This window comes from Rhipicephalus sanguineus, chromosome 2, assembly GCF_013339695.2.
Source record: "Rhipicephalus sanguineus isolate Rsan-2018 chromosome 2, BIME_Rsan_1.4, whole genome shotgun sequence".
Classification (NCBI taxonomy): Eukaryota; Metazoa; Arthropoda; class Arachnida; order Ixodida; family Ixodidae; genus Rhipicephalus; species Rhipicephalus sanguineus.
In genome coordinates this window covers 94,590,046-94,617,592 of record NC_051177.1, presented here as the reverse complement: position 1 = coordinate 94,617,592, position 27,547 = coordinate 94,590,046, and the positions used below count along the sequence as shown (strand labels likewise).

The 27,547-nt window shown below is 44.4% G+C and overlaps 1 protein-coding gene across 1 annotated transcript; it reads right to left on the bottom strand.

The window, feature by feature from the left end:
* Window positions 1-6: 6 nt before the first annotated feature.
* Window positions 7-27,547, bottom strand: LOC119383412 (uncharacterized). Its single transcript, XM_037651524.2, has 13 exons — window positions 27,488-27,547; window positions 27,363-27,406; window positions 23,245-23,320; window positions 22,476-22,522; window positions 21,906-21,939; window positions 19,266-20,893; window positions 15,573-15,611; window positions 15,439-15,465; window positions 15,301-15,342; window positions 13,330-13,395; window positions 8,443-8,618; window positions 6,510-6,603; window positions 7-495 (listed from the first exon to the last, which is right to left on the bottom strand). Exons 3-13 carry the CDS (start codon window positions 23,280-23,282, stop codon window positions 404-406), a joined length of 2,283 nt encoding a protein of 760 aa, XP_037507452.2. The 5' UTR covers window positions 23,283-23,320; window positions 27,363-27,406; window positions 27,488-27,547; the 3' UTR covers window positions 7-403.

The following is a 27,547-nucleotide window of genomic DNA, read 5'->3' as shown; positions in this document are numbered from 1 at the left end:
TTGTATATTTTAAAAATACTTTTATTTCACGGTAACAAGTGTGGCACCATATGTAAGACATGGTACGACAAACACCGACTTGAAACACACTAGTAAAACATGCAACATTGAGGAACATTGTACAGTGAAAAGTATGTACATGCATGGTATGCAATTTAAATATTTGTACACTTGGCTTGTGACGTTAAACAAAACATGTCGTTGTACGTACGTACAAGTTTGTCGAAGCTAAAAATTAAAAGTGAAAAAACCTTGTGACACCAAGAATAATGTATCTAGAAGTTGCCAACAGTTTTCATTCCTGGATAAAATCGCGGAAGTAGCAAAAAATAAGAAAAAAAGGGCACATTTTTTTTTGCAAGCAGTCATGGCGTTTAGATTTCCATAACCTGCCCAGAAAAGTTCATTCCACTGAATCAGCCTCGCATGGCTCTGTGAGTACATAAAGGACCTTGCAAGTCGTCAGGCCGAGGTTCCTCAGTGTAAAAGGCAAGCCTGCGAAGAAAGAAAAAAAAAAGGTTTCTTTTTGTTTATTCCGTTATAAATGGAAGACTTCCAGGTAAATCCTCATTACCAACAGATGACCTTTATGTGGCTGCTTCTATTTAAGAGCAAGTGGTACCCATATGGTACCCACTACACATATAAGAATTATTTAAAAACTTGTATAAAGCAACGCATCTTTCAGAAAGTGCACGGTGCGGGCCACTTCGAGCAATGGTAGAGGACACAAATCAAATCTTAACCACACATCGTGTTCAGGCTAAATATAGAGGTCTTCATTATACACTGTAGTAGGCAATACCTTTTGCTATATTTACCTAATGTGGACTGCCCTGTGCTACACATTTATACGATATTCCGTTCCCTTTGTACTCCACTGCAGCCCATCCTCTGTAGAGGTGACTATAAGCTTAAGTGTCATGCTTCTTGTGCATAAATCATAGAAACCTCTGCAATAGCCTACCAAGATAGGCAACTATAGGCACCGGGCGTGGGGCGAGTTAGGACTGGTGGCGCCTCTTTCGGTGGAGGCGCGGAACTAATGGAATGTGAGTGCCAGAAAGGAGCAGGCGCTTGCTGCGGGGACGCGGTGCTGGATGTTGGCTGCGCTTCATTGTGCTCTCGTCGCTTGTGTCCTGTGCTGCCCAAATGCCCCGGGAACCAAGCCCGAGCAGACAGGCTGCGCTGTAGGCTGCACAAACAGCTATGCAAACATGGATAAAGCTGGGGAGTAGATCCAGTTCCATCGGTTCCCGTCTGCAATCGCCGTCACCGACGGCCTTGTTCGCGCACCGGCTGCTAACGACGGCCCTCGTTGCGTCAAGCTACATGAAATACATAGACTGAGGATAGCTGTTGAAATATTAGAATCGGCGAAGCATCGAAAAGAAAAGGAAAGCAAAACGGGAACAGGAGTTTGCACGATGTACACCGAAGGAACAGCAAGTGCGATCGACCAAGCATTGCGTAAAGAAAGCCGAAAATCGAATAGGAGACGTAGGGTATCCTTTTCAAATGTTGGGAGACAATGTTAACGTGTAGACAGAATAACAAGGTATTAAATATTCGGCAGATTCCATGCCTTGTGGGAATCGCTTTCATGCGAAGCAGTCAGGGAGTAGTTTTATGCTGCATTTTTTTTTTGTGTTGAGCCAAGCGTTACGAGGTGGATCGACGTGTTTTTGTAAGTGCAGTAGTTGTGTACACATCGTGGTCTTACCAGGCACGTCGACTACACTGGCGTTCAAAGGGTAACTTATGGCCTGACATAACGTCAGCACCCACGTTACAGCACATACGTCAGTATTTTCGCAGTGAAGTGCACTTTACGGTGCGATTATGTGAACATCATACGTAACTTTCGTTTGCGTATTCCTCCGGGGTCGAGAAACGCTTGAATTTAGCTTGCTGTATCATATAGGAATACAAATGTACCGTTTATCACACTGCTATAAAAGCAGAGCAAACACTGGCACCACAGACGTTAACCTGACATGACGGCTGTATCATAGGAGTACATATGTAGTGTTCATTGCTTTGTTATAAAATTAGATAGCCAGCACCACAACCACAACTGACGTTGCACCGACATTACGCCTGCATAGGGTGTTTTTCCAAAGCAGGTTCTAGACCTGGCGTGGCTCTTTGAATACCTGACTGCCGCGCAGAACCATTGGGTTCGATTCCTGCTGGGATCTTAATTTTTATTCTCTGCGTTCGTCGGGTCAACGCTGACGTTGTCGGTTTTTCTTAACGCTCTCGCATTTTAATCAGATACGGCGGCGCTACCTGAGAACAGTGGGCCTTCATCCGACAAGACCACCGGATTATGATTTGTGGCTCTATGGGCGCCACCATAGAGCATTGTTGATGTATATAGCGGAAGCCGGCCTCTATCTGTATATTTAACTATGTATGCCATTGGGCAAACTCTCAAAATTAAAAAAAATTACCAATGTCTGTTCTCGCCGTACCTGGGTAGATATAAACTGTCAATCACCTGTGGCGCATACCCGTACACCGATGCCCGTGGTAAACGGGTATGTGCGACACGTGTCTGGAGGAAAAGGTTTGACGACGTACGCGACAGGATTTTCACCTTGTCATGAGCGGACAGTCATATTCGTCAAATCCGCTTACCCTCCCATGCCAATTTTGGTCTACACCAAGTTAAGGAGGCGATCACGAGAGCACCCAGACGTAGGCGGCTAGATAAACAGATACCTAGATAGAAACGCTCAAAGTGCCTGGGGTTCGCTAAGAAATGCTTCGCATTTAAAAAAATAGAAATGGTGCTACTTACATCTAGCTCCACATCGTAGCTTATCCCGTTAAGCTTCGTCTGCGGGGCGCACTTGCAACGCTATTCGCACTCGTTGTCGCCTTTATATTCTGTGCTGTCGTGCACGTGACCTGCTTCGTGCAAGCGGAGACCCTTCTCTAGAGCAGACGCACGAAAACGCGTACGCCAGCTGGTCAAGTCTTTGAAACTTGCGCAAAAAAACTGGCAGCGTCATGGGTGAACTTGCGCTGTCAGGACTTGCCTTCGCGCCGGGGGCTTCCAGACAATAATGAGGAACAGCGAGTTCGGCAGTTAAAATGCAAAGATGCTTATTTTACATCGTGTTGCCAATCGGGCCTGCCTCATTTGCGGTCCCGAAAGGGAGGAGGCATCGTGCCCCCTCTGGTCCGCCTCCGAACGAAAACAAACGCCTACAAGCACTGCACCACGCAAAGAAGCTGACTCGTTTGATGTTCCGACAGTGCTCATCGGTGTGGACATGAAAGGGACACCGTGTCATTCCTTCTAGATGAGTTGGCGGCCATTAAACGCGTCCACGACCGCAAATGACTGCGCGGGAATCTGGCTGAAGCCCGACGACGGGCCCCGTTGTCTGAACACATGTCCGAGAGTCGAACACTTCGTGCATTGTTCAAAGAACACTGTTGCTACCGCTTCTCTTTGCCTCTCGGCAAAGAGAATATGCCACAGCTTCGAATTGCTCAAAAAGAAACGCCGCGCTTCTCTTCGAATACGTGCTGAAAGTAGCAGAGCCTGCTCCGCGTCGTCTGCTTCACATGCCAGTGCTGTCCCTGCCGCCGCTTGGGGCGCTTTTCGGGAGAGGCGTAGCTGGCGCCTTACAACGGCCGCCGGGTGCCTATAGAAGTCTAGACTCCTGCTCGGGGTGCTATTTGAAATGCTTGTCTCTCGGCTGAAGTGGGTGCCTACCCACTGGACCACAGCAGTGTGTAGTATTGCACTGCTATTAAATGCGAAGCATTTCTTAGCGAACTTCCGAGAGTTTGAGCGTATCTATTTATCTATCTAGCCGCCTATGACTTTGTGCTCTCCTGGCCGTTTCGTTAGTGAGATGTATACCAAAATTGGTATGACATAACATGACCATACTACGAACATAAATGACATGTCATAACACGAAAATCATGACATGCATGTCATGAACAGCATGATTTACATGCCACGGTCTTGGGGCTCTTGTGGCCGTCTCGTTAATTTGATATATACCAAAATTGGTACGGTGTGACAAGAGTGTATAACAAAATGACAGATCCTTAAGTTCAAATCATGACACGCATGTCATGTACAGCACGATTGACTACATGGTGCCGGGGCGCTCGCGGCCGTTTAAATGAATGGATCCATACCAAAACTGGTAAACATTTCTGTATGACATACAAAACTGACATATGGTAACATGCAAATCATGTCGTACATGACATGCATCTCATGATCTTCATGCCCCGCTCATGGTGCCCTCGCGGTCATTTGGCTAGCTAGATATACACCAAAATTGGTATCGCGCGACGAGACTGTATGACTAATGCAAATCAGAAGTGGTAACGTGAAAATCATGACATGCATGTCATGTACGACGTGATTTACATGCCACGCTCATGGTGCCCTCGCGGCCACTTCGCTTGCTTGATATACACCAAAATTGGCATTGCGCAACGAAACTGCATGATCAACGTAAATCAGAGGTGGTAACGTGAAAATCATGACATGCAAGTCATGTACGATATGATATACACGCCACGCTCATGGTGCCATCGCGGCCATTTGGCTCACTTGATATACATCAAAATTGGTATTGCGTGACGAGACTGCATGATGAACGTAAATCGGAGGTGGTAGCATGAAAATCATGATATGCAAGTCATGTGCGACATGATATACATGTCACGCTCACGGCGCACTCGCAGCTGTTTAGCTCGCTTGATATACACCAAAACTGGCATTGTTCGATGTGACTGTATAGTAAGCATAAATGACAGGTGGTAACTTGAAAATCATGATATGCATATAATTTATGGCACGATTCACATGCCACGCTCATTGTCCGATCGCTGCCGGTTCACTCCCTTGATATACATCAAAATTGGCATTGCGTGACGCGGCTGTATGACGAACGCAAATGAGAGGTGGCAACATGAAAACTATGACATGCATGTCATGTACGACATGATTTACATGCCACGCTCATAGTGCCCTTCCGGCCGTTTTGTTAACTGGATATATACCAAAACTGGTATGGCACGACACGAGTGCGTGATGAACATAAATGACAGGTCATGCATTGTATATTCCAGAATATACATTTCATTAGCATGGTATATACCGGATTGGACATGCATGCATGCACGGCAAACATGTGATATATAGTGAACTAGATGCCATGGTATGAATGACTTCATTTGCCTCAAAGACGAACAAGGCGATGTAGCAGCTCCTTGCCGGCTGCTTCGCATTACATCGATTCCCACAGTGCATGGGATCAGCGGTATTTTTTTTTTGTTAATGACACGCACACCAACAGATGTTAAAGGTATACAATTTCACAAGCTCAAAGGCCACAGTTAGAGAGCTGAAAAAAATAATCCAGACAGTGCGAATGTTCTGCTGGTCAATGCAGCTTTTGACTGAAAGATGTTCAGAAAGTAATGTCAAAGAACTTTAAGCAGCTAAACAATGCACCATTTGCCTCACCTCATTTCAGGTTTGAGACTACCTCCTCAAATGATGCAAAACAGTATGAACTTTTTTCGCCCTTCAGTAAAGAGAGATGATCTAGGAATACTGCAGTGAATGCCTTAGAGCTTGTCATGTCCCAGAAGAAATGCTGAAGACCAACATTCAATTACCTAGTTTATTATGTCGATTAAAGGCCAACTCCGGCGATTTTTTGGCCATGTCAAAGTAATGGTGCTTTTATGTTCCTGAGACGCTCCTGTTACGGGCCCGATAGCAGAAATGCTCAGCAAATTGGAGAATAATTTTAAATAAGCAAAAAAGCGCAACACCGAAACCAAAACCCAACCGAGTGTACTGTCAACGTGTGACGTAGACGTTGTTACGAATGAACCGGAAGTCGTGCAAGGCATGCCGGTCACACCGGCGCGGAGTATGAAAACTGTGATAGCCGGCACGACCAGCGAAGCGCCGGCCAAACCAAGGCTGTCTGTCGCCTTGTGCACAGCAGACGCTCGCTGTAGCGGTCTAAGCGCCGAAGTTAGCGGTGCCCTCAGCTGCATCACTTCCGCCGCCTTGCCAATACTGACGTCACAGACGCAATGTTGCCAATAATTGTGGGAAGCCAGGAGGGCGTTTGCAGACAATCTTTAAAATTCATTTGCAAACAATCTGCGCATGTCTCAAGCCTGTAATTTGGCATAAATGACGGAAACGTGCAAAAGAACGTACCCAGCGAATTTCACCGAGATCCATAGACCTCGAAAAATCGCCAGAGTTTGCCTTTAAGTGCTGTTTCTAAACCCCGTCCTTCTTTTTTAAGTCTTGTGTAAAAGATTTGCGAGCACAGTACAATATATTCAACTTGGGTGCCCTTCAAGAAGCAGGGACATCACAGATAAAATTATTTCCTGAATTTAAAAAAGAAAGAAAAAGCATGCACTTGCGATTCAAAGGCACTGAGGAATGAAAAAAGTACAGACAATGAAATAAGCCATAAATAATTTTGACAAACCCCTGCAGACGTAGAAAGTTGATCCTTTTCGGAGAATCATCCAAGTGCCTCCTAATGTTGTTATGTTCATTCCGTTATCAAGAGCGTAGAGAAACTGAAAAGAACAGATAAAACCAACGAATGCCTTACAAAGCACATGAGTAGACACAGTTCGTACAGGAAGCATGGCATAACACGCCTCCGAAATATTTGCAAGCAACAGTTTACCGCCTGCAAACAACACCCTAACGTAGTAAACAGAACATGTTGCTTTTAATTAAAAAGGGCTCACAAACGTATGCATAGGTTGGCAAGCTCACTCGGACTCTGATCGGGCCGCTAGTCTGAGTGAGTCCAGGTGAGTAATATTTTGGAGAGCTTGAGTCCGAGTGAGTCCGCTTGAGGAAAAATTGTAGCGAGTCCGAGTTCAAGTGGGTCAAGTTAAGGAAAATATTGGCAAGTCTGAGGCTGAGTGAGCCCCAAGTGATCTACAGCATTGTTATCAGCCTTATACTGGCTTATGTTTATGCTCAAGTCTATTCACACATATCTTAATGCACTAGCGTTCACGCACAAGCTCAACATTCATTGATCAGAGGTGTGAGCAAGGGGGAGGGAGGTGGTGCCATGACTTCTGTCCGCAAACTCCTTTACTGGAAGTTCTTGATAAAGATATCTTATTTGAGTCACGTATTTCATAAACATGTACTTACTGGAATCAAACTACTGATAGCTCGTATTTGAAGGTACAAGATCAAAAGATGTATCGTAGAACACCGATTATGTGAGATATTGGCATTAAAGAGCATTGACACCAAGATCGAGAAAACTGATTTGATGCTAACGGACCCGTGAGTCTGCTCCCTCAGGCTCACTCAGACTCTGGTCAAGCTGCGAGTGCGAGTCTGAGCGTGTCCGGCTGAGTAATGTGTTGGCGAGCGAGTCTGGATGAGAAAATGTTTAGAGAGTCTGAGTCCGGGCAAGTCCGGTTGAGGTTGTCGAGCCCGAGTGAGCCCTCAGAGCGAAGCGCATTTTTTGGGCGAGTAGGAGTGAGCACCAATTTTTCTGCCGACCTATGGTTGTACACGGTAGGCATATGCAAATATTCGAGCACTTCAAATCTTCCAACGAATATTACAGTATTCGAATTATCTTCGAAACGAATTTATTCGCTCATTTGGAATACTTCAGAATTTCGAATATACATATATAAACCGCATGCAACCCCCTGTAAAGGTGGTTTCACTGCAGTGGAGGGATGCTATACCATGAATACACCCATCCAGGGAAAATACGCACTGCCGCGAAGCCCCACTTTAAGGTTAAATGAACATATTACGCTGACATTGATTCATCATTTTTTAAGTTTAAAAGCTTGTTATACTGGCTTACATGCCCTAAGGATAGTAAATTTTAAAGCATAGGATATTTTACAGGTTATCACTTGCATTCAACCGAAAATAAAATCCTACTACTATTCAAAGATGCTTTCACTTCTCTTTGAACCAAAAAGCGTGACATTTGCATGTGCCTTGTTTCAATTTAAAAAAAGTACTGTGCATTTTAGTTGGGTCATGACAAATATGCTCATTTTCAGTGTGATATATACTATTCAAATTCGATTTGAAATGATTTAACCATAATTTGCTTGGAATTCCATTCGAACCTAAAATTTACTATTTGCATATGCCTAGTACACGGGTATAATCTTCAGTGCTCTGTGCCTTGGGCACCTCGTAACTCAATCTGCGTGGTTCAGCAAAAATAATATTTTCGTGGCTGCAAAATTGACTACTTTATTAAATAGGTTCTCATTCCACATCTCACACGATACGACAGATGATTACACGTGTATTATTGCGGAACAAAAGACTCTTTATCCATAAACGTTGCAGTAGACCAGAAAATTCGATGGTCAGTAACGATAGAAAGTTACATGTGCTGCGGTACTAACCATATCATTGTCATTGTTGGCAGACAATGGCTTTTCACTATTTGGGCCTAGTCTCATCACACCCATGGTAGCCGTGCGGGTAGAAAAATAGTTGCCAAAGGTGATACCGGAAACACCACCGGCTTGTTCAAGAGGCATGTCCATGAACTGCAGTTCCTCCTCCGTGGTGTGAAATGCTGCACAAAAGTTGCACTCATGTTACTAAAAAAAAAAAGGAAGAAAGAAAGAAAGAAAGGGAGTTAAATGAAAGAAGCAGCAGCTGTTTCACTTGTTTCCCAGTTAAACAGTGGAATTCTTCACCGCTCGCAACAACAGCTGGACAGAAGTGGCAAGAGCATACACTTTACCATTGCTAATTAAGAGCAGAGCTGCACGTTACTGAGGCATACCACGATTCCTTAGCTGACACCAAATAGCATTTATGATGCTTTTTCACTGAAGGCAGGAAGCTACATTTGCTTTAAGGCGAGTGGCTTGACGTAGGTGTCTCGCCTTACCACTATCAGGACAAGGAGGGGAATTCTGAGAGCCCGTTTGTTTGTTTGACACAAGCTTAATGAAAACCAGCAGATAATGAAGCCAAGGAAGGTACAGGGGACGTTAATTGTACCGTTTTAAGTATATTGTAGTAATTGTGATATAGATGTGAAGAAAGTAGAGTAGACAAAAAGTTAACTTGCCGTCAGCAGGGACCAAACCTGCAACCTTCAGATTACGCGCCCGATGCTCTTGCCAATTGAGCTACGGTGGCAGTTGTCCACTCGTCCACACTATCGAGTATTTATGTGCATGAAGCCTGGGAGTGTTAGTCATCGCCGCTCGTGGCCATGACGGCAAGTGTGAAACTCCTTTTGCCAGATGGAGTCCTGTAGCACGCGAGCTTTTAAAGAGTGAGCAGTTAACCAATAAGTTCTCTCATATCAGGACAAGGTAGTCAAAGAAAATTTGGACAGAAATTCCAACACTTAAGCATGAAAAAACGCCAGGCCTGCGCTGAAACCGCAGCACAGTCACAGCGAAAGCTGGAAGAGCGGCGTTTCTAGATCCCGTTGTAAGCTCTCTTGGGGCTACAATACAAGTACACTAGAAAGGTACCCACTACGCCATAAATCACAATTTTTGTGAAGTTGGGAAGCACCTACTAAGCCATTATTAGTCATTCTGCGGAGAAGCGAGGCACCAGCTACACGTCTGTAAGGCATTATGTGCACTTTGTTGACGCGACGACTGATGACGATGAAGAATTATGGCTCAGACCTTTGTAATGGGTTGGAATCTTTAAACGGCCCACCAATTATGTAATTTGCATTGGGTGACGCCCGGTCGCTATTTCCCTCTCCCGTCATGCTGTATAACATACGTTGACGTGGGAGAGACGGGGTGGGGGGGTGAAGAACTTTACTGAGACCCCGAGGAAATGGATCATGCGCTTATGGGCTTCCTTGGCAACCAATACAAGTGCACTTGCGAGGAACCCACTACGCTATAAATCATTGTAATTTTTTAGAAGTAGGGCAGCAGGCACTGTGCCATTTTTAGTCATTCTACGGAGAGCGTTGGTACCTGCTAAACGCATGTAAGGCATTATGCGCACTTTGTTGATGCTGTGCCCGATGACGATGAAGAATTATGGCAGAGCCCTTTGTAATGGGTTGGAAGCATTCAACCTACTCGTTGCGCAATTCGCATTGTGCGATGCCTGGTTACAGAATTCGCGCTGTGCGACTCTTGGTGCTTATTTTACTCTTCTACCACGCTATATTGCATATGCCAATGTGGTTCCTTCCCGACATGAAGCCTGCATAGGACCTTTTTGCAAAGCAGTTTCAAGCACCGACATGGCTCTGAGGTTGAATACTGGGCTCCCACGCAGAGGGCCCAGGTTCGAACCTTGTTCCATCCTGGAATTTTTTTCTTATTTCATTTTTTTTTTCTTATTTCGAGCGATACTGGTTTCGGACACCGGCGGCGGCGGACAATTACGGCGCCAAAAACGGCGCGCCAAGACGGGACAACGAAAAGAAGTAGGCCTGTGCCAATATCAGAGTTTCGAATCGAATAGTTCCTAATCTAATAATTTGACGAGACTTTCGAATAGCTAGTATTCGAAGTTTCAAATAATTCGACAAGACGAATATCTAAAATGCGACAAAGGCCAATGGTGCAACTTGGTTAGGGTAGAGTGGCTAAAACTAATGCTAATGTCGCCGTTCGTTAAACTTTCACTGACATCCTGGTTCAAAAGAGTGCATGTTGATCTTAGAGGAGATTATGTCATTTCCACACGCAGAAAAACACATGAGGAAACTGTCCAGTCCTTCACAACTTTGACCCCGAAACAAAGGCACGGACTTCTGGAGTAGTTCGGTCGCACATGCCGCAAGCGCCGTAAAACGACCTGACTGGCTTGCGAAACCCTCTGTGATTGGCTTTGCATGTAAAAATTCATTCACGCTGGGCAGTCGCCACTGCCGCACCGCACCACTAATTCAGAAACTCCCATCGTTCCGGCTCGCAGTTAAACGTTGCTGTGAACGGGCGCCCGAGGACTTTTGGGCCCGGAGCACCCATGGCGATGACGCACAACGTTACAGTTGTCAGTTGGGCCATGTTACGCGACCACAGGGGAAAAGAAAGACTAGCTACTGTACACCCCTCTGTTAGGAGGTTAGAAGTGGTGCTGCTGACTGGAATGGCAGCTCTTCTATCAACATGCCTGCGTGCCCATAAAAGCTGAAACAAAAACCACTCCCGAACAAATGCGTAATGAAGCTGTCGGCACGCTGTAGCATCCCCGATATTTCCTTTGTCTTGCCGTAACTGGCGGTACACATTTTGTGTAAATATATATTATTTGATATTTTTGGCCACTATTCGGCACTATTCGATTCGAATTAGATTCATACATACACAGAGCTGTCCTTACCAGCACAATGTATGTGTTCTTTGCGTTGTTCCGTCTTGGCGCGTTGTTTTTTCATGCTCAGTATGTACCACCTGGCCCATCTACAAGCAGTTTTCTAAAACCTAGTTTATCATACACTGTGTGCTGTCACAATTCAAGACAATGTTGCTAGATCTAAAGGGGGCGCTGAGCAGCATGATGTGAACAGCATACATCCATAGGCATACCTTCCAGTGAAACCTCGGTGATACGAATCTCACGGGACCACCAAAAATATTCGTATCATCCGAAATTCGTATCACCAGAAAGCATGAAAAATTAGCATGCGACCAAAGAAAGCTGGCGCACATTTTCATTTATTCTTTTCAGGGCCACAGCAACGTCAGGAAGAACCCTCAATGATTGTCAGTCAAGTTCTTAGACTTCGGCAGTCATAGCATCACTCGTAAAGATACAGCCGGTACACGCGTATTTAATTAATGAACCAGGCGCACAACGGCAGTAGCCCCTTCGAAATTTTAGTATGTTCTTTTGCATGAGACCAGAGTACTGCAGCGAAAGTAACGAAATAAGCGCTTTGACGCGATGAATCAAGGCCACAAAATTACAGAACCACGGTCCTGTGCTATGATATTGTTATCGCGGAGGTGTTGCGGATGTTTTTTGGGAGAGTCACGGCCGTGCCCGCACAAGTGCGACCTCAACGGTGGCGCATGTTGATGTTGTGAGGCCTGGCACCTTCTCCAAGACCATCCTCGCCTTCTTTCGGTTCTGGTCCACCTTTCATAGGATGTCTCATGCACGAGGCAGGCACGTGTAAACACAGTACAACAACAGCAGCCACGTCGACGGGTTATAAAAAGAAAGCATGGCGGTAAAGTTATCTGTATTCTAAACGCGAAGGGTACGGAGGCACATAAGAGCCTCAAAGATTCACGCACACAATCTCGGAGACCGTCACGCGTCTCTGAAGGTTTATTCTGACCGTAAGAAAAGTGTTTTTCTTACACCGTGATTCTGACGATTTGGCGGTACAGCGCGCATGCTCACGCCGGCGTTCCCGCGCTCGCACGTGCTTGGCGCGTCTTCCGAACGGGTACTTACCCGTCGCCTTTAGTGTACAGCAAATTTATTGACAGCATAAAGCCGCACTGCCCTCATTGCGACGAGAGATGATGCACGTTAGCCCACATGCTCTGGCAATGCACGGCGCTGCGCGATTGCGAGAATCTCAGCACAGAGGACGCCTAGAGGACGGCAATCACCAGCTCGGACCGGGAGGTCCAAATCCGGGCTGTCCAAAGGGCCCGCAATTTGGCGGAGGGGCTCGCTCTTCCTGTCCCCACGTGGGTGCGGCCCGCAGCCGACCCTCCCTCTTGAGGGGAATCGGCTCCTCAGGACAATTTATAAATAAAGTTTATTGACTGACTGACTGACTTCCGCGGCAGCGCGTACAGCACCTCTTCGTACCTGGGCGGTAGCGTACGTTCGTATCAAACGTCGCTGGGTGAAAATCGGTTCGCAGCAACCGTACTCCATTACATTGCAGGCCAATGGGCCTTGGCCGGGACCAACGAAAAATTCGTATCATCCCGAAATTCGTATGAGCTGTGATCGTATCACCGAGGTTTCACTGTAGACTTGTTGATTATTGTGTTATGTTGTTACCATTTTACACAGGGTAAAGAAACAAGAACAGCAAAGACGCTCTTTCCTGTCCTGTTCCTTTGCGCTGTGTTTCATTGTTACCATTTTGCATAACATGAACCAGCACACACAACAACGTTCCGATAACGTAATTAATTAGATGGTTAAATTGACCTCGAATGAGGGTTCTCACTAGTGTCTCCACATAATTATAAGGCATAAATTATTTTGATCCTGAAATATGTCCTCGCCAGATAATTCATACTTCTCTCTGGTCAAAGAAAATTTGACAGCTATGAGAAAGTCAAACAGTAGGAGAAACTGGCATCACTCACCTCCACGCAAGCGCTTCCTGGCTGTTCTATCCAACGTTATGTTCCTTCCGATCATGCACACAAATGCTGCAAGAAACACCACTTGTTAAAATTGCAGGTCAAGCACAGCAGCAAAGTGCTCCTGTAAAGAGTCCAAAAAGACTCAGTTAATCTTGCAAGTGAATTGATACAGTGAATTACAGAAAAACACTTCATCTAACCAAACAATAACTGAACAAGGTGACAGCAATGTGCCTTCAGAAAAAGGTGCAGCATTGTTATCTGCATATATAATTGAAGTGTGGTTCTAGTTTAGATGTAGCAAAAAGCAATACTCAGTGCAGTAGTTTCAGAATTAAGGTCAGCGAGTATATAGGGAATGGTACAATAACAATGCAGGCAGCATTGCTCGTTTGGATCACTTATAGTACATACATTTATACAGATAACAGTCAGATTTATTTAATTAGCACACGTTAAGTATGCTTACAAAATCAATAGACAAAAAAATTTAGGATATTGGATTTAACATACGGAAGCAGCACAATGGGTTATCCCACCCCTAGGTTCTCCCAAATGCTGGAGGTCACGATCATGCGGAGAGCACCATTTCAAATTCTTGTTCTCTTCACATTTTGCTTAGCCGCGTTCTTCCAGCTGCGGCACACTGGATGAAAAATTATTCACGGGCCATGCTCACAAACATGGGTACGTTTGCGGGGGGCTTTCCGCTCTCTCAGACTATAAGCGAGCTCAACTCAAAAGGGAGAGCGCATCATGCTTTGCAGACATGATCGTGAACCGATAGATCCGAGGCATTGCGATTGTCCGTTTCAAACGCCGGAACCTGGCAAAGAGGCCTTTAAAGGGGTCATGAACCACTTTTCCAAGTAATGATCTAATGGCCTCAGTATCGGAGTGTACTGCCTCCCGAATCGATTGCCGCAAAAATTTCTCGAATCCGTCAAGAATCAGCGGAGTTACGGGGGTTTGGCGCACGCTCCCAGCGCTTTCTCTCTTTTCTCGTGCCGACGAGCGCACTGGAAGCTAGACAGGGAGGGATGGCATGGGGGAAAGAAGTTACGCCAGCGCGCGTCATGAAACGCGATCGCTCTCCCGCTGTGATTCGCTTGCGCGAGTGCGGCTACCTTGTACTGAGGAGTGCGGCGCCGGCAAGTGGCGGCACCCCGCGGCAAGAAGCGCATCTGATCCGAACGCCGCTCTCGATTTACGTCGGCTATCGGCCAATAATATGCTATGTCTCTTGCGACGTACAGCGGACAGACGCCCCGCCCACCGACGAGAGTGAGAACCGGCCTCTGTTTGAAAAGAGGGTGCCTGGGGAAACGGCAACTTCGCGCTCCGCTTGTGGCCATTACGCGGCGCGCACGACTGTAATATTTGGCAGAGCAGTTCATAGCCGTGTCAGCTTTCCGCAGGTTGTGTTTTTTCAACAAGCCCAAGGGGTGCTTCATGACCCCTTTAAGAAGCACAGTCTGGTACAAAAGAATACGAGAGAGAGAGAGCTATAAAAGAATGCTGTAACTCTGAACCAGGCAGCAGGTATTAAGCATTCTAATAAGCTGGATAATTTGAAGGAAATGGAGTTGTACATGCCCCTCACAAAATTGAAAAAATGTGCTTTACAGAACATTGCTTCGTAGGTTAAGTCAATCTAGGGACACGTGCGCAAGGTCGGAAAACGCATGTGCATCTATACTTGTCAGTTTGAGCATGCAACTAAACAGGATGCTTTATCTTTCAGTAAATGAATTCCTTCAAAATAGAAAAAAAAAACCAGGCAAATGACAATCTTATTGCAAGCGATAACTTTCTATCAACCCAATCATTCTGCAATGTATTGACTGTGTAATATTCGAGCATCAAAAGCATCAGTGATACTGCATTTGAACTCACTTTTTAAATCACCTTTACACATTACATTTAAGTTAACGTATATACATAAACAAACGAGGTTAATGTACAACTTACATGTCTGTACAGCAGCATCCTTTGCTTCACGTTGAAGGCCGCCTGAAACAAAAGCAACCATAAAGCAAGATTTATAGCTTACATGTGCATCAAACACATTGCAGTTATGTCAAAAACATTTGTCAATATGCAGCTTACTTGTCTTTGCCTCATTCTGAAGACCACCTAAAAAAATATAGCAATCATGGAGTAAGAATTACTTATATCACATCTATGTATCCAAGCACATCTAGCATACTGCAGTTATATAAAAAAAAATCAATACAGCTTACTTGTCTGTACAACGGCATCGTTGACTTTATGCTGAACACCTGAAACAATATAGCATCCATGAAGTAAGCTGCACCACAGACTGCTGAGGCAAAAAAAAAATATTTTTAGTTCTGTGTCTAGTAGAGAATACCAGCAAGGGACATTTGTACTAAGGCTTCCCAAGCACTATTTAAACTTTACAATGTTGTCCCATTGCTAACGTTTCACACATTTTACGCTCCATATATTTGCAACACATTCAGCATGGAATCAATGAATGACGCTATCAACTTAAGCTCTACCCTTCAGCACACTTTTCAGTTGCAGCAGTTTAAGCATATAACAGTCTAAGTAAAATACGCGAAATATATCATGAAAGATTAAAAAGCGTTACGTTGCTCAAACGCTTAGTTAATGAAAAATTTGTAAAGTTTATGTAGTAGAGACGCTGAAAACAGGCCCTCGTATCAAGCCACAGCAACAACAATCTGTAACAAACACAAATATGTTAATCAAAATTATTTGCATAATGCAACATTCATGTAATGGCAGCTTAAACGATCACTGCCATTATCCACAAGTTGCACGAGTGAACTGCGCCGCTGCAGGCAGGTCCACGCTATTGACAAGCTCAAGAAATCTGGCTCTGAAAATTAGTTGGAGACTTTACATCACGTTTGTCCTAAACGCAGCACAAGTGAAACATCAAAGACAGATTTGTAAACTTTGCGTTTCGAGCTTCTTAGAATATCTGCGATAACTATGAGGTTTTAAAGTCAACACCATTTCTGAAGGTCAGTGGAATACAGCTTTCTTTCATATGCACCAAATTAATCCTTCAAACCAGTTTAGTGGTTGTCCTGTGCAAGTGTGTATGGGTGCTGGAGAAACACCCAAGCATTTCTAAATTTTACAAGCATCGAATTAAAAAAATCTGGGTTGCCCTCCCGGTTAAACATGCATCTTAACCACTCGTGCTAGCCTTTATAATCATTCACTTGGCAAAACAGGGGCCATGTTTCCTTTTGTGCTGAAGCCTTCATGTTGGTGCGTCTTTGTATAGGCATAGGAATTATACAAACTTGCTTTGTTGAGTTTTTTTTTTCTGTAAAAAGGCAACGCATGTTTCGTCCCATAAACAATTCTACAAGCACAAGCCAACTGTCAAAATCCATGACATTAAGCTAAGCAGGTGTGTAAAGGCCAGGGCAACATGCCCACCAATCCCTAGTCTCCCCTTCATAGCTTACCGAGCCTCTTCTAAGGTCAAGTGTGGCAGCTTTGCAACTACAGACTGGCAAATTTTGTGATTGTCCAAACTAATTTCCTCTTAAAGGGACACTAAAGGCAAATATTAAGTCGACATTGATTGTTGAAATAACATTCTAGAAACCTCTTAGTGCTACTTTTGTGCCAAGGAAATGCTTATTTTGAAATAAGATCACGTTTTAGTGGTCCGAATCACGTTAGCGCACTTCAAATCACCCGACTGAAAGCGGTGTTTCTCCAGTCACTGCTGCCGTGCCCAACGTTGCCCGACTTTACTGCGCGGCGGCGTGCACTGGGGGCGTGCGTCATTCGGGCATCCGGCAACATCACATGCATGGGGCATTTTGTAGAATTTTTTGGCACAGAGACTTTCACGAGCGCGCAAAACACACGCGGCAGTACGCGATACCGAAACTACCACCGAGACATGACCGCGTGAGCGAAACAGGGCGCCGGGCAAAGTGCAGTTCGGCGAAAACGGAACCTTGGCAACGCCAAAGAGGTTCTTTTTTCCCATGAATCAAACAGAAACGAACAAGCAGCATTTTATTACGTCTCTTGATGCACGGAAGGTTTTTTTTATTGCAGCTAGTTTGATTACGAGTGATTAATTGTAGTCGAACTCTCTTACGTCATCAGGATAATTTCCAAAACGTACTGCTCATGGTGCGATAAGTTTAGCTTAATTTCTCTGTAAGTAGGGCACTGCTGCTGATAATATTGCCGCTTTAGACATTGTCATACATTGAGCTTTCACTCCGACATAAATTGTTATTTGCCTTTAGTGTCCCTTTAAGTGCCACTTGTAGCTGCTGCTCACACAGAAAAGTGCCATAAGCAGCGTGCAGCCAGTCTGACCTTGCGCAATGAGCATGGCAAACACGCAAGAAATATTTAACCCTTTCGCTACCATTAAAAGGGACCGACAAGTGCCCAGTATATGAAATGAGTTGACTCCACTGATGTAAAGATTGTCCGTTGCACTGACTCAAACCAACCCTGTTTTTTTCGTGAGAGATGGATTTATATTTTTATTTCTTAATTGAAAGTCGCGAAAAATGACCTGTGGCGCCTCTGGCGGCAAAAACATGAATGATCCGATGAAGACTGCCACGTGACCGTTGATTGCTGTACGCGGTCGACGATTTTATTATTATTGAAATATTGTTAGTTTCTTTATATTAAAAGGTATTACTCCATGATAATGTACATATAGGCCTGCGTTAGTAGTATGCATTAAAGTGGCGCTGCCTTTGCGTGACGTAATGATCCCATGCTCGTCAGCGCGTCTTGAGCAACTTTTCAGCGTGCTCATGCAACCGTGCACGCAGTTTCCAGGTTGCTAAGATTTTGGAGCGACATAGTTTTGCTACCTACACCTCGTCTCAGAAATGACGCGCGCTGTTACTCAGTGCGGCCGTGCATATGCACAGTTACGTTTTCGATTACTTGGCTTGGCTCGTGTATCAAGAGAGTAACGACGCCGGGACAAGTCATTCATGACACAGGCGCAGGCAACCTTGGGCGCAGGCGCACACAACGCTGTACAAATACCGGGAAGGTGTATAAAGCCACATTGTCTCATTGTAACAGCTTGCTATTTTCAAAAATGGTTGGAAAGCTCAAAATAAAGGTGGTTAAGCATAGTTGCAGTAACTCCTGCGAAAGCAGAACAACAACAGATTTCACAAGGGCTCGCGGCATCGCTATTAATTCTCCGCGTTGCTGGAGCAAGCCTCCATGCGTGTTTGGAGCCTTTCAGATCGAAAAATACTGCTTATAAAATAACTACGTGCTTTTCGGATAAACCACTGCAGCTACAAACGCTACGAAGGGTGAGCTTCCTGTCGCGCCGTAAAATACTGGGTCGAGAAAAATCAGTTGTCGGTCCCTTTAAGAAAAAAAAACATGCCAAAATTGCCGAAAATGTTTTTTTGCTCAGTTCCTTTTTTTTCCTGAATAAAACTGTACCATTCTTTCAATTCAATGGGGTTCCTTTATTTCACTAAATGCATAAAAGATATAATTCGAAGGTGGCTTCACCGCCTGGCAATACAATGAAAAATGGCAATAAAATGAAAAGCAGAGACACAAATGGCCCAACATGGACAAGTGTGGCCATCTAGCATCAAGAAGCAGAAGTATGACAAGTACAGTCTGCATTGGTTCCCTGTGGGACCAATTTTTGTTGATAATTATAGTCATTGGTCATTTGGTTACGAAATCTCATCACTATACTCGTCAACGGTAGCGAAAGGGTTAAAAGCGTTCATGATTGCGGAAGGTTCTTTCCAACGTCATGCAGTGCAAAATGTTTCTGCCTGTAGAAAGGGAGTTCTGAGGGCTCGTTTCTTTTGTTTGACGAAACCTTAATGAAAACCAGTAGACTGTTGCCAGCAACATGGTTGACCACCATAAACTTTATACGAAAAATGCACTCTCACCTTTAGGTGGTTTAGGGGGTTCCTTGCAAGGACTGTCAAGCGCGGACAGCTTGGAGACCTTGCGACTGGGACGAGTTGTTGAAAGGGCCTTTGTGGACCTCATCTCGGCAGCCTTTGCAAGTTCAACCTCCCTTTGCCTCCAGAGAGACCAAATCCAGGCATCCTCATCCTCCTCCTCTTCCTCTCCACCAGTCTTGTTCAAAAGCTCTCTTCTAGTTGCAGGTACTTTGGGAGGAGTTTTCTCTTTCGCAAACTCTGCCACTGGACTTCTGGCACGCCAAGCAGGTTTGTTCAAACGTCTCCCTGAATTTTGCCAGAAACTGCGCTTTGGCTGGACGGTTTCAATGGGAGAGTCGCGCACCAATGAGGCCTTGGACGTACGAAACTCGTTCCTTTGCGTTTCACAAGGCTCCTCTGAAGCTCCATTTTTCGGAGTTTCGCGACGCACAGGTCTCTCTTCACCCACCTCCGGTAAAACTGCGTCGTGCTGAGATTTCTCGAGACGTTTTTCAAGTTCTGCCCTCTTCTGCAGCAAACCAGTTCTGTACCTGAATACCCTCGCTCCATTAAACACGCTCGTACTTGCTCGCCCAGTGTTCTTGTCAGTTGCAGAATCTTGAGATTTCAAGGCTTTCGGCACATACCAAAAGCTCCTCTTTCCTACAGGTGCCCCTTCGCGATGAGCAGTGGGCCTACTGACCTTTGGCTCAGCGGTCTCTGCAAGTGGGCTTTTCCTGGGCGAGCGAGAACTTTGCGCGGATTTCGCGCTATCTGACGTGGCGGAAATTCCTGACCAGGCCCATGGGCTTTTTTCTTTTACAAGTTGGGGAAACACCTCTTTCATAAAACGTTTATAATTTTCGTGAGCACGAGCAGACTTGGAGAGGGCTCTGTTTTTGGCATGGCTACGTGATTTCGGTGATGTCCTTGGACCTGTGCTGGTCCAAAGGTCCCGAGAGATCAGTGGCGTTGGCTTAGGTCCTTTCCCATTCGGAGAACATATTGAAGAGCTGGAACTCTGGGATTGGGGCCGTTTCCGTTTGTGCTCGCTCCTGCTTCCGCGAGCCATTTGTTCGCTTTTTTGCTTTGAATCTGCTGCAGTCTGTATGTTCTGCTTTACCTGTTGACACATGCCTGTGGTTTCGTTCTCTGGCTTGCTTGTTTTTGCTTCCTGCAATATATGTGCACTGGGTCTTTTACTCCGCAAAGTGAAGAGAGGCGTGTGATCCCCTAGAAGCTCGTCTTCTTGAACTGCGGGAGCTTGACAGTGGTCTTGGGGGGCACCGAGTGTTCGTGTTCCTTGATTGTGTTCAGAAACGTCCGAGCACTTTGCCTCGTCACCGGAGCTTCTGGCACCATTCGAGAGCTTGCGTCTCTTTCTGGCACTGCTGCCACCAAGCCGTTTGCCGATGTTGTCGTCTTTATCCACAGTTGCAGGAGAGTTGCTCGTCTCACCACTGCACGAAACTCTAATGGCTATTCTCTTGCTAAATCTTCTTAGAGGACTCAACGCTGCACTGTTGTCTGGGTCCTTGGCAACTGAACAATCAACAGTTGGTACGCATTGTTCAGGCTCATCCGCTTGAGCTCTTGATGTTTGTACACAATCATCAGACATCACTGCAGGGCTGTGGAGAAGAAAAAAAAACAAAGAGGACAGCAGCATGAATTAGCAAGCCTTTCTCTCTGCTGAACTAGGTATTCTTTAAGCAAATGGAACAGCTACTGCATGTCGGCAGGTTATTTTTCGCAAAAAAGTAACTGTTCCATGCATTAGGTAGGCTTAGTAAATTAATAAAGTCAAGAATAAATCACAAATCAAGAAAAGATGATCCCGGGCCCGGGCAAGTGATCACCCTTAAAACAGTACTAGCACAACATTTTCAGGGAGGAACAAGTTTATTCATTGGATTTAAGAAGTCTCCATCCACTGCCAAAAATTGACATAGGATGCTGTGGTCAGTGAGGAAACAAATTCACATTTACCAGTACGTTGCCATGAAAGCTTCACACCAGCAGTTAATGGACATGGCACTTAAATTTTTTTTTTTTAATTTCTGATCCATTTTGATGAAACTTGATAAGTTTATATTTATTTTTCAAGTACAGTGTGTAGTCCTTAAAATACAAAATATTTCATATGCCTTTTGGGGACCAAGATGTTTTCTAAAATGAGAGAGTTACAAATTAAATCAGTGTATCACAATAATCTGGAATCAAACGTATGCAGCGCAAAAAAAAATTGATGTTTTAAGCCGATCAGAATAAAAGTTATGGTATGTTGAACATTCGTGAGTGAAATCCCAGCTTGAAAGCAAGTTACTCGTGAATGTTCAATGTACCATAACTTTTGTTAAAATGGGTTTAGAACATCCATTATTGTAGCACTGCACACAGTTCCGATTCCAAATTATTGATATGCTGATTTAATTTGTAACTCTCTTAGTTTAGAAAAAAATCTTGCTCCCCCAAAAGGCACATAAAATATTTCGTATTTTCAAAACCACGCGTTATACAAAAAAATATTTGCATATTTGAAATCAGCACACAAATATACACAAACTCATCAGGTTTCATCAAAACTGACTGAGAAGCAGTAGTATTAGCTGCGGTTAAAACCAAGTCACAAGGTGTTGCTACCTCTGAGGTGGGACTCCGACGAGGCCTTGAACATCTGGAGACAAGAGATGCAAGCACAGGTCAGATAAGTGCATCGCATGTGGTGCAGTAATCTTGGATTGAAACAGAAAAGTTGGAACACATGGCTGGTACATGCAGTGCAGCCCATGAAAAGATGTAGCACAGCAAGGATGAAAATGCTTTTGATGCAGGATTACCAGGTCCAGTCACCGACTGGCCAGCCTGCAGTTCACTGCCACTCCAGTGGGGTACTGCAATCTCAGCCAGTTTCAGCAGGCAGAGCGTGCAAGCGTGTCAATTCCAAAGCACAGAAAAGCGTGCCAGGCTTGCAATGCCCTGCTGGAGTTGGGCCGACCTACAGAGACGCTCACCGATGACCTGAAGCGGTAATTCTACTCAAAACAATCTCGCTTTCGTGCTGTACTACAGTGCAACACCTTACTTCCGCGAACGCCTATTAGCAGTGCTGCATGGAGCCTTGGGCTCCAACTGTTGCTTTTCAATCCATGTGCACTCTACATACTAGTAGCAGAAAAGTATTCAAGCCATGGTACTTATGAAGCAACCAACCTGTTCGTGTAGGTGATACACTTACGATACTGTTGAAATATCGTTGCCTGTCAAAGAAACAGAGAAAGAACAGAAGTAATGCAAAAGCACTTTTTGCACTTGTGAATTATGGCTGGTGAGTTACATAAAAATGCCAGTGGAATTTTAGTATGCACTTGCAACACTTATGCTGCCTATACAAAACTGCGAGTAGCAGTTGGTAGTGGGAAATGTTCATAATGCAACATCCCTCTTTTGTGACAGCGTAAACACATTCCCTTGGGAAGCAGTACAATATGGCTCCTACCATTATGATTACGTGAATAAGTAAATAAGAAAGGACTACAATATACCATTCCAAAATGGGAATTGTGTAACGTGGAATGCAGTGCAATATTTGTGGCTATTCCAAACTTAATTTGCAGTAGCTATCACATTGCTCTGGGTGAAGGGGCCAGTCAAGCTGTGAAATGCCGATTTGTTCCCTTTGCACCAATCTACATATACAGTGTATTTTCATGTCGTGTGGTTGAACAAACTCAACTCAACCTATTACAAGAAATACATCATTTTAAATGTATGACAATCTGTTGCTGGCCATGCCTTACATGGCAAAATAAAGACAGAGATAGTTTATGTACTTTAGTAGTTGAAGCGTTCACCATAATATAAATTTATAGAAAAAAAAATGATAACACTATGAATGTAAAGGTATCTCTGGCTAACACGTGTGAAACATAACGGTGCAGCAGAAGAGATAATTTTAAAAAGAAAGCACGAGAATACATACAGCGAATAATTCTCTGGCGACACTGGTCTTGATTCCATCCTTCGGACGTTTTCAACGAACAGGAGGGATGATCGCCCTACGAAAAAAAGAAAAAAAAAATTGCAATTGAACATGCTAAGGCACAAGGTACGACAAAAATGACTGGACAGAAACACACATCGCATGGCGAAATTCATGCACCACACTTTCCTTTCTATAGTTCCAAGAGGCAAATTTAAAAAGACCACCTGTGTGCTGCTAGCTACTCTACAGTAAAAGAGGAGAAAGAGTGTTTGGGTGATGATGACACACGGACATGTATAGGCACCACTAATGCTGCAGTATAGACTGCAAATGATGCTGCTAACTGTCTGCAGGCATGGCTACAGCCAATGTTTCCACAAGGGAATCAGTTTTCATCGGAGTTGCTAGTCATACTTGTGACACTGATGGCGAGGAATCTTCACAGGACAGGGAAAGTGCGTAACGATTTGTAGCAATGGTGAATGTGACGAATCATGTGTAGTGCCCTCGAAGAAGCGTGCTACAAGTTTACAATTTAAGTAACCATAAAAGAAAAAAAAAGGGAAACGAGCAATCCACAACATGAGAGCCAAGTTTAGACGACACACATGAATAAGAAGGGAGGTCAGCGTTAGCTAGAGAATGCCCCAAAATGCGCACCAAGGAGCCGCTTGCCTTTGTAACAATGTACTCGAGCATCTTCGAATACAGGTCTCGAAGTCCACACTTTAGCTCGTGGGACCCCGAAAATTGTCATGTGTGTCCTATGCTACGTTAGAGATGTGCTCATCATGCTGGAAAAAAGGACTGAACTTTCACAACCTATTTTACCATTCATGAAATTTCACAATAATGATCGGACTACCCGAAAAGCTCAACAATATTGAAGGAATCAATCGCACAACAAGTGTGGACGATATTACGATCCGGACAACTGAGAACTAGAGCTGTGCAAATAGCAAAATTTTGGGTGCGAAGCAAATTCGAATAATGAAGATTGAGTGCGAATCAAATCGAATAATTTCGAATAATTTGCAAATATTTCTCAAACATTTTTCGAATAATTCGAAGTGAAATTACAGAAAAAGTTGCAGAGAATCCCTAAGTATGTTCTTGTGAGATAGCAACATGAAAGTTTCTTTTCGCTAGGTTGATGAAGCGCTGGTGGGGTCATATTTCATAGTTGTCTTTCTTATCAAGAGTGAGGCAATGTAGAGGCCGAATTGTATTTATGTACATGATTTGGTGCAACCAAAGTGTTGCCGGCAACACTACACGTGATAGGCAGAGATGCCATTTCCTCAGCCTCTCCTCCTCTTTCAACTGCTGTGGAAGGCCAACTGATGCGGCGGACAAGGGTGAGCTCCCTTCAAATCCAGAGTTCCAAATCTGCCTCGTAGACGTCAATATATAAGAACATCTGAAATTTTGGAGGCTAAAAAGCTTCGGCGTCCGATTTTTCGGACTTCCTGTCCAAATTGCAGGTCCAAAACAGCATTAATTGAGCCCCCAACTCTGCCACATCTTTCATCTCCATACTGGAACCAGCGTTTTCTTGAGTTGATACATTTGCGACCGCAGCGGAGCTTGAAAGGCAGCTTTGCCGCAATACAGGGGTGTAATAAGGTGAAGCATATTTAAAATCTAGGGACTACTTCCAAACGGACGTTGACTCTCTTGGCTAAGTCCGACCGTAACGGACCTTGAAAGGCAGCTTTGCCGCAATACGGGGTTGTGAGGAGGTGAAGCATATTGAAAATCTGAAGGGGTCACTTTCAATTGGACATTGACAGCATTTGTCTTTGGGAAGTTCGAATAGTTCGAATAGTAAAATTTCAGTGCGAATCGAATCGAATAGCAAACACTATTAGAAAAATATTCGAAATTTCGAATATTCGCACACACCTACTGAGAACTCCAACATGGGGCAAGTGGAGGCCAGACTCCAGGAGGCGGTCGAGGCAGTAGAAAGCTACCTAGCCAACACTGGGCGACAGTGCTCCCCAGAGAAGTCCGAGCTGTTATTGTACCTCCCCAGGAAGATGGGGAGACCATCCAAGGGAACTGCTGACTTGCAGATCAAAGGAATCACCCTGACCTTCAGAAGTGGGATGACGATACCGATCGTGCAACGTATGCGAATCCTAGGTGCAAATGATAAGACGATGGCGTGCCTCAACAGCAGTCACAGCAGTGATTAATGCAGAGTCGCCAACAGCAGGAAAGGAATCCAGGAAAGAAACATTCACACGGTTAAAGCCTTTGAGATAAGCCAGATGATGTATGTAGTAGCCTTTGTCCGATGGAACAGGGTGGAGAAGGACAAGATAGATGCACTTATAAGGAAAGCCTACAAATCGGCCCTAGGCCTCCCCTCATACACCAGCAACAGAAGAATGCTCCAGTTGAGGGTCCACAGCACGTTGAACGAAATAATTGAAGCACAACACATAGCCCAACTTGAAAAGCTCTCCAGCACATGGACAGGCAGAGAAATTGTGGAGCAACTGAATATAGGTTACCACAGAATGAAGGGTTCCAAGGAAATTTGCCACACGCACGTTAGAGCCACAATTGTTCCCAAAACAATACCAAAAAACATGCACCCGATTTACAGCGTGAACCGGAGGAAATGCAACACTAAAGCAATTCTGAAAAACAATGGCACGAACGAGAACTACCCATTCGTGGATGCGGACAGGTACCCGGGAAAGGAAGCTTCCACGACCATGGCGATCGACATGACAGGAGAGACAACATTGGCCTACTCACTCAAAGCCAGGCACTCTGAAGCTAAGGAGGATTATTGTACTAGCCATACTAAGGAGGCCTGGGAAACTGTGGAAAGGCTAAACCTCACCAAGAACACTTGGGCAGATTTCCGAACGGCGTGGAAATTTGAAATTATCAGCGATATTGAAGGGGGCACTTGCTTGGGTGGGAGCACATGCTTGGAATTTTATGTATCTCTAGTCTTTTTAACATGTGCCTAAAGGCAAGTACAAAAGCTTGCTTGCATTTTATGCCTATTATACTATGCCCGTGGGGACAAAATTTATCTTAAATTTGCACTACTACAGCATTTATTTCAATGCAGTTGATGTATTAAAATACTAACTAACTATTAGCAAATTAGCTGTATCTATAAACTGCGGCTACTTAAGAGGCCAAATAATTTATGACACTAATTTGATATTCCAAATTTTCAAATATGCACACGCCACAACATATGATGTGCTCAGAATCGTTAGTGTAAGCTGTACATATTGCTAGGGTAGAGTGAATCAAACTGCACAGCTGATATTGGCGTCTGAACACATGCAAAGAGAGTAGTATCTGACCTTGCATCTTTTAATCCTGCCGCATCGAGCCAAGTTTGCACGATTTCTACAGCTCTGTATTAGGGCAATGACTCTAACAACCACGATAAAAGTATTCAGTCATGCACGCACTGCATGACCAATGGAGCGTATACTTACGCCAAAAGATACGGTTTCTTCACAAATCACTCTCCTAAAACAGCAGTGAGGCACAGAAATGCCATTATTTCGACAAGAACTAGAATTTCATTGATCGATTAAGGGGTTGACTTTCCAAAGCAACAGTGGGCAATTAGATGCCACAGTGAAAAGCTTGAGATTAATTTTGACCACCTGGATTTCTTTAATGTGGCCCATAAATCTAAGCCCTTGCATATCACCCTTATTGAAACTGAGCCCACATTTCTGTGCTCCGAATACAAAGACCACCGAGGCACCAGTGATGGTCTCCTTTAAAGCTTTTTTATCAATTATAAAAGAAAATTAAGTGTGGGGACCCACTCGCACGTTGAACAGTGCGGCATATCAGAGGCTTTACAATATTTCCTAGTATTTTGGCCATTTTTGCTCAGTAAATCAGATAATTAGAACTAAGAAGAACCTGTCAAGTTGCATGATACCAATGCCACAATGTGCTGGTGTGCGATCGTCAAGGCGCTGTTCATCTATTAATTTTTTTGTTGCCTTTTCTGCATCATTGTGCCTCAAAGTAAAAAACGGATTTCCCATATTGTAGAATGGCTGTTGGGGCCTTTGTAAATCACCGAGATGTTTGCAAAGAAAAACAATACATACGCGCTGCTTCACTCCGATGTGGAGGCCGAGCATCATCGAAGCTTCTGAAACGAAGACCAGGATAAGGTGACAGAGCTCGCGTGAAATAAGTAAAATAAACAGCCGACAACTCTTGGTTACTATACCTTTCAAGGGTGCCATTTTCGTTATGCTTCGAAGATGATTCATCAGAGTTTAAGGTGAAC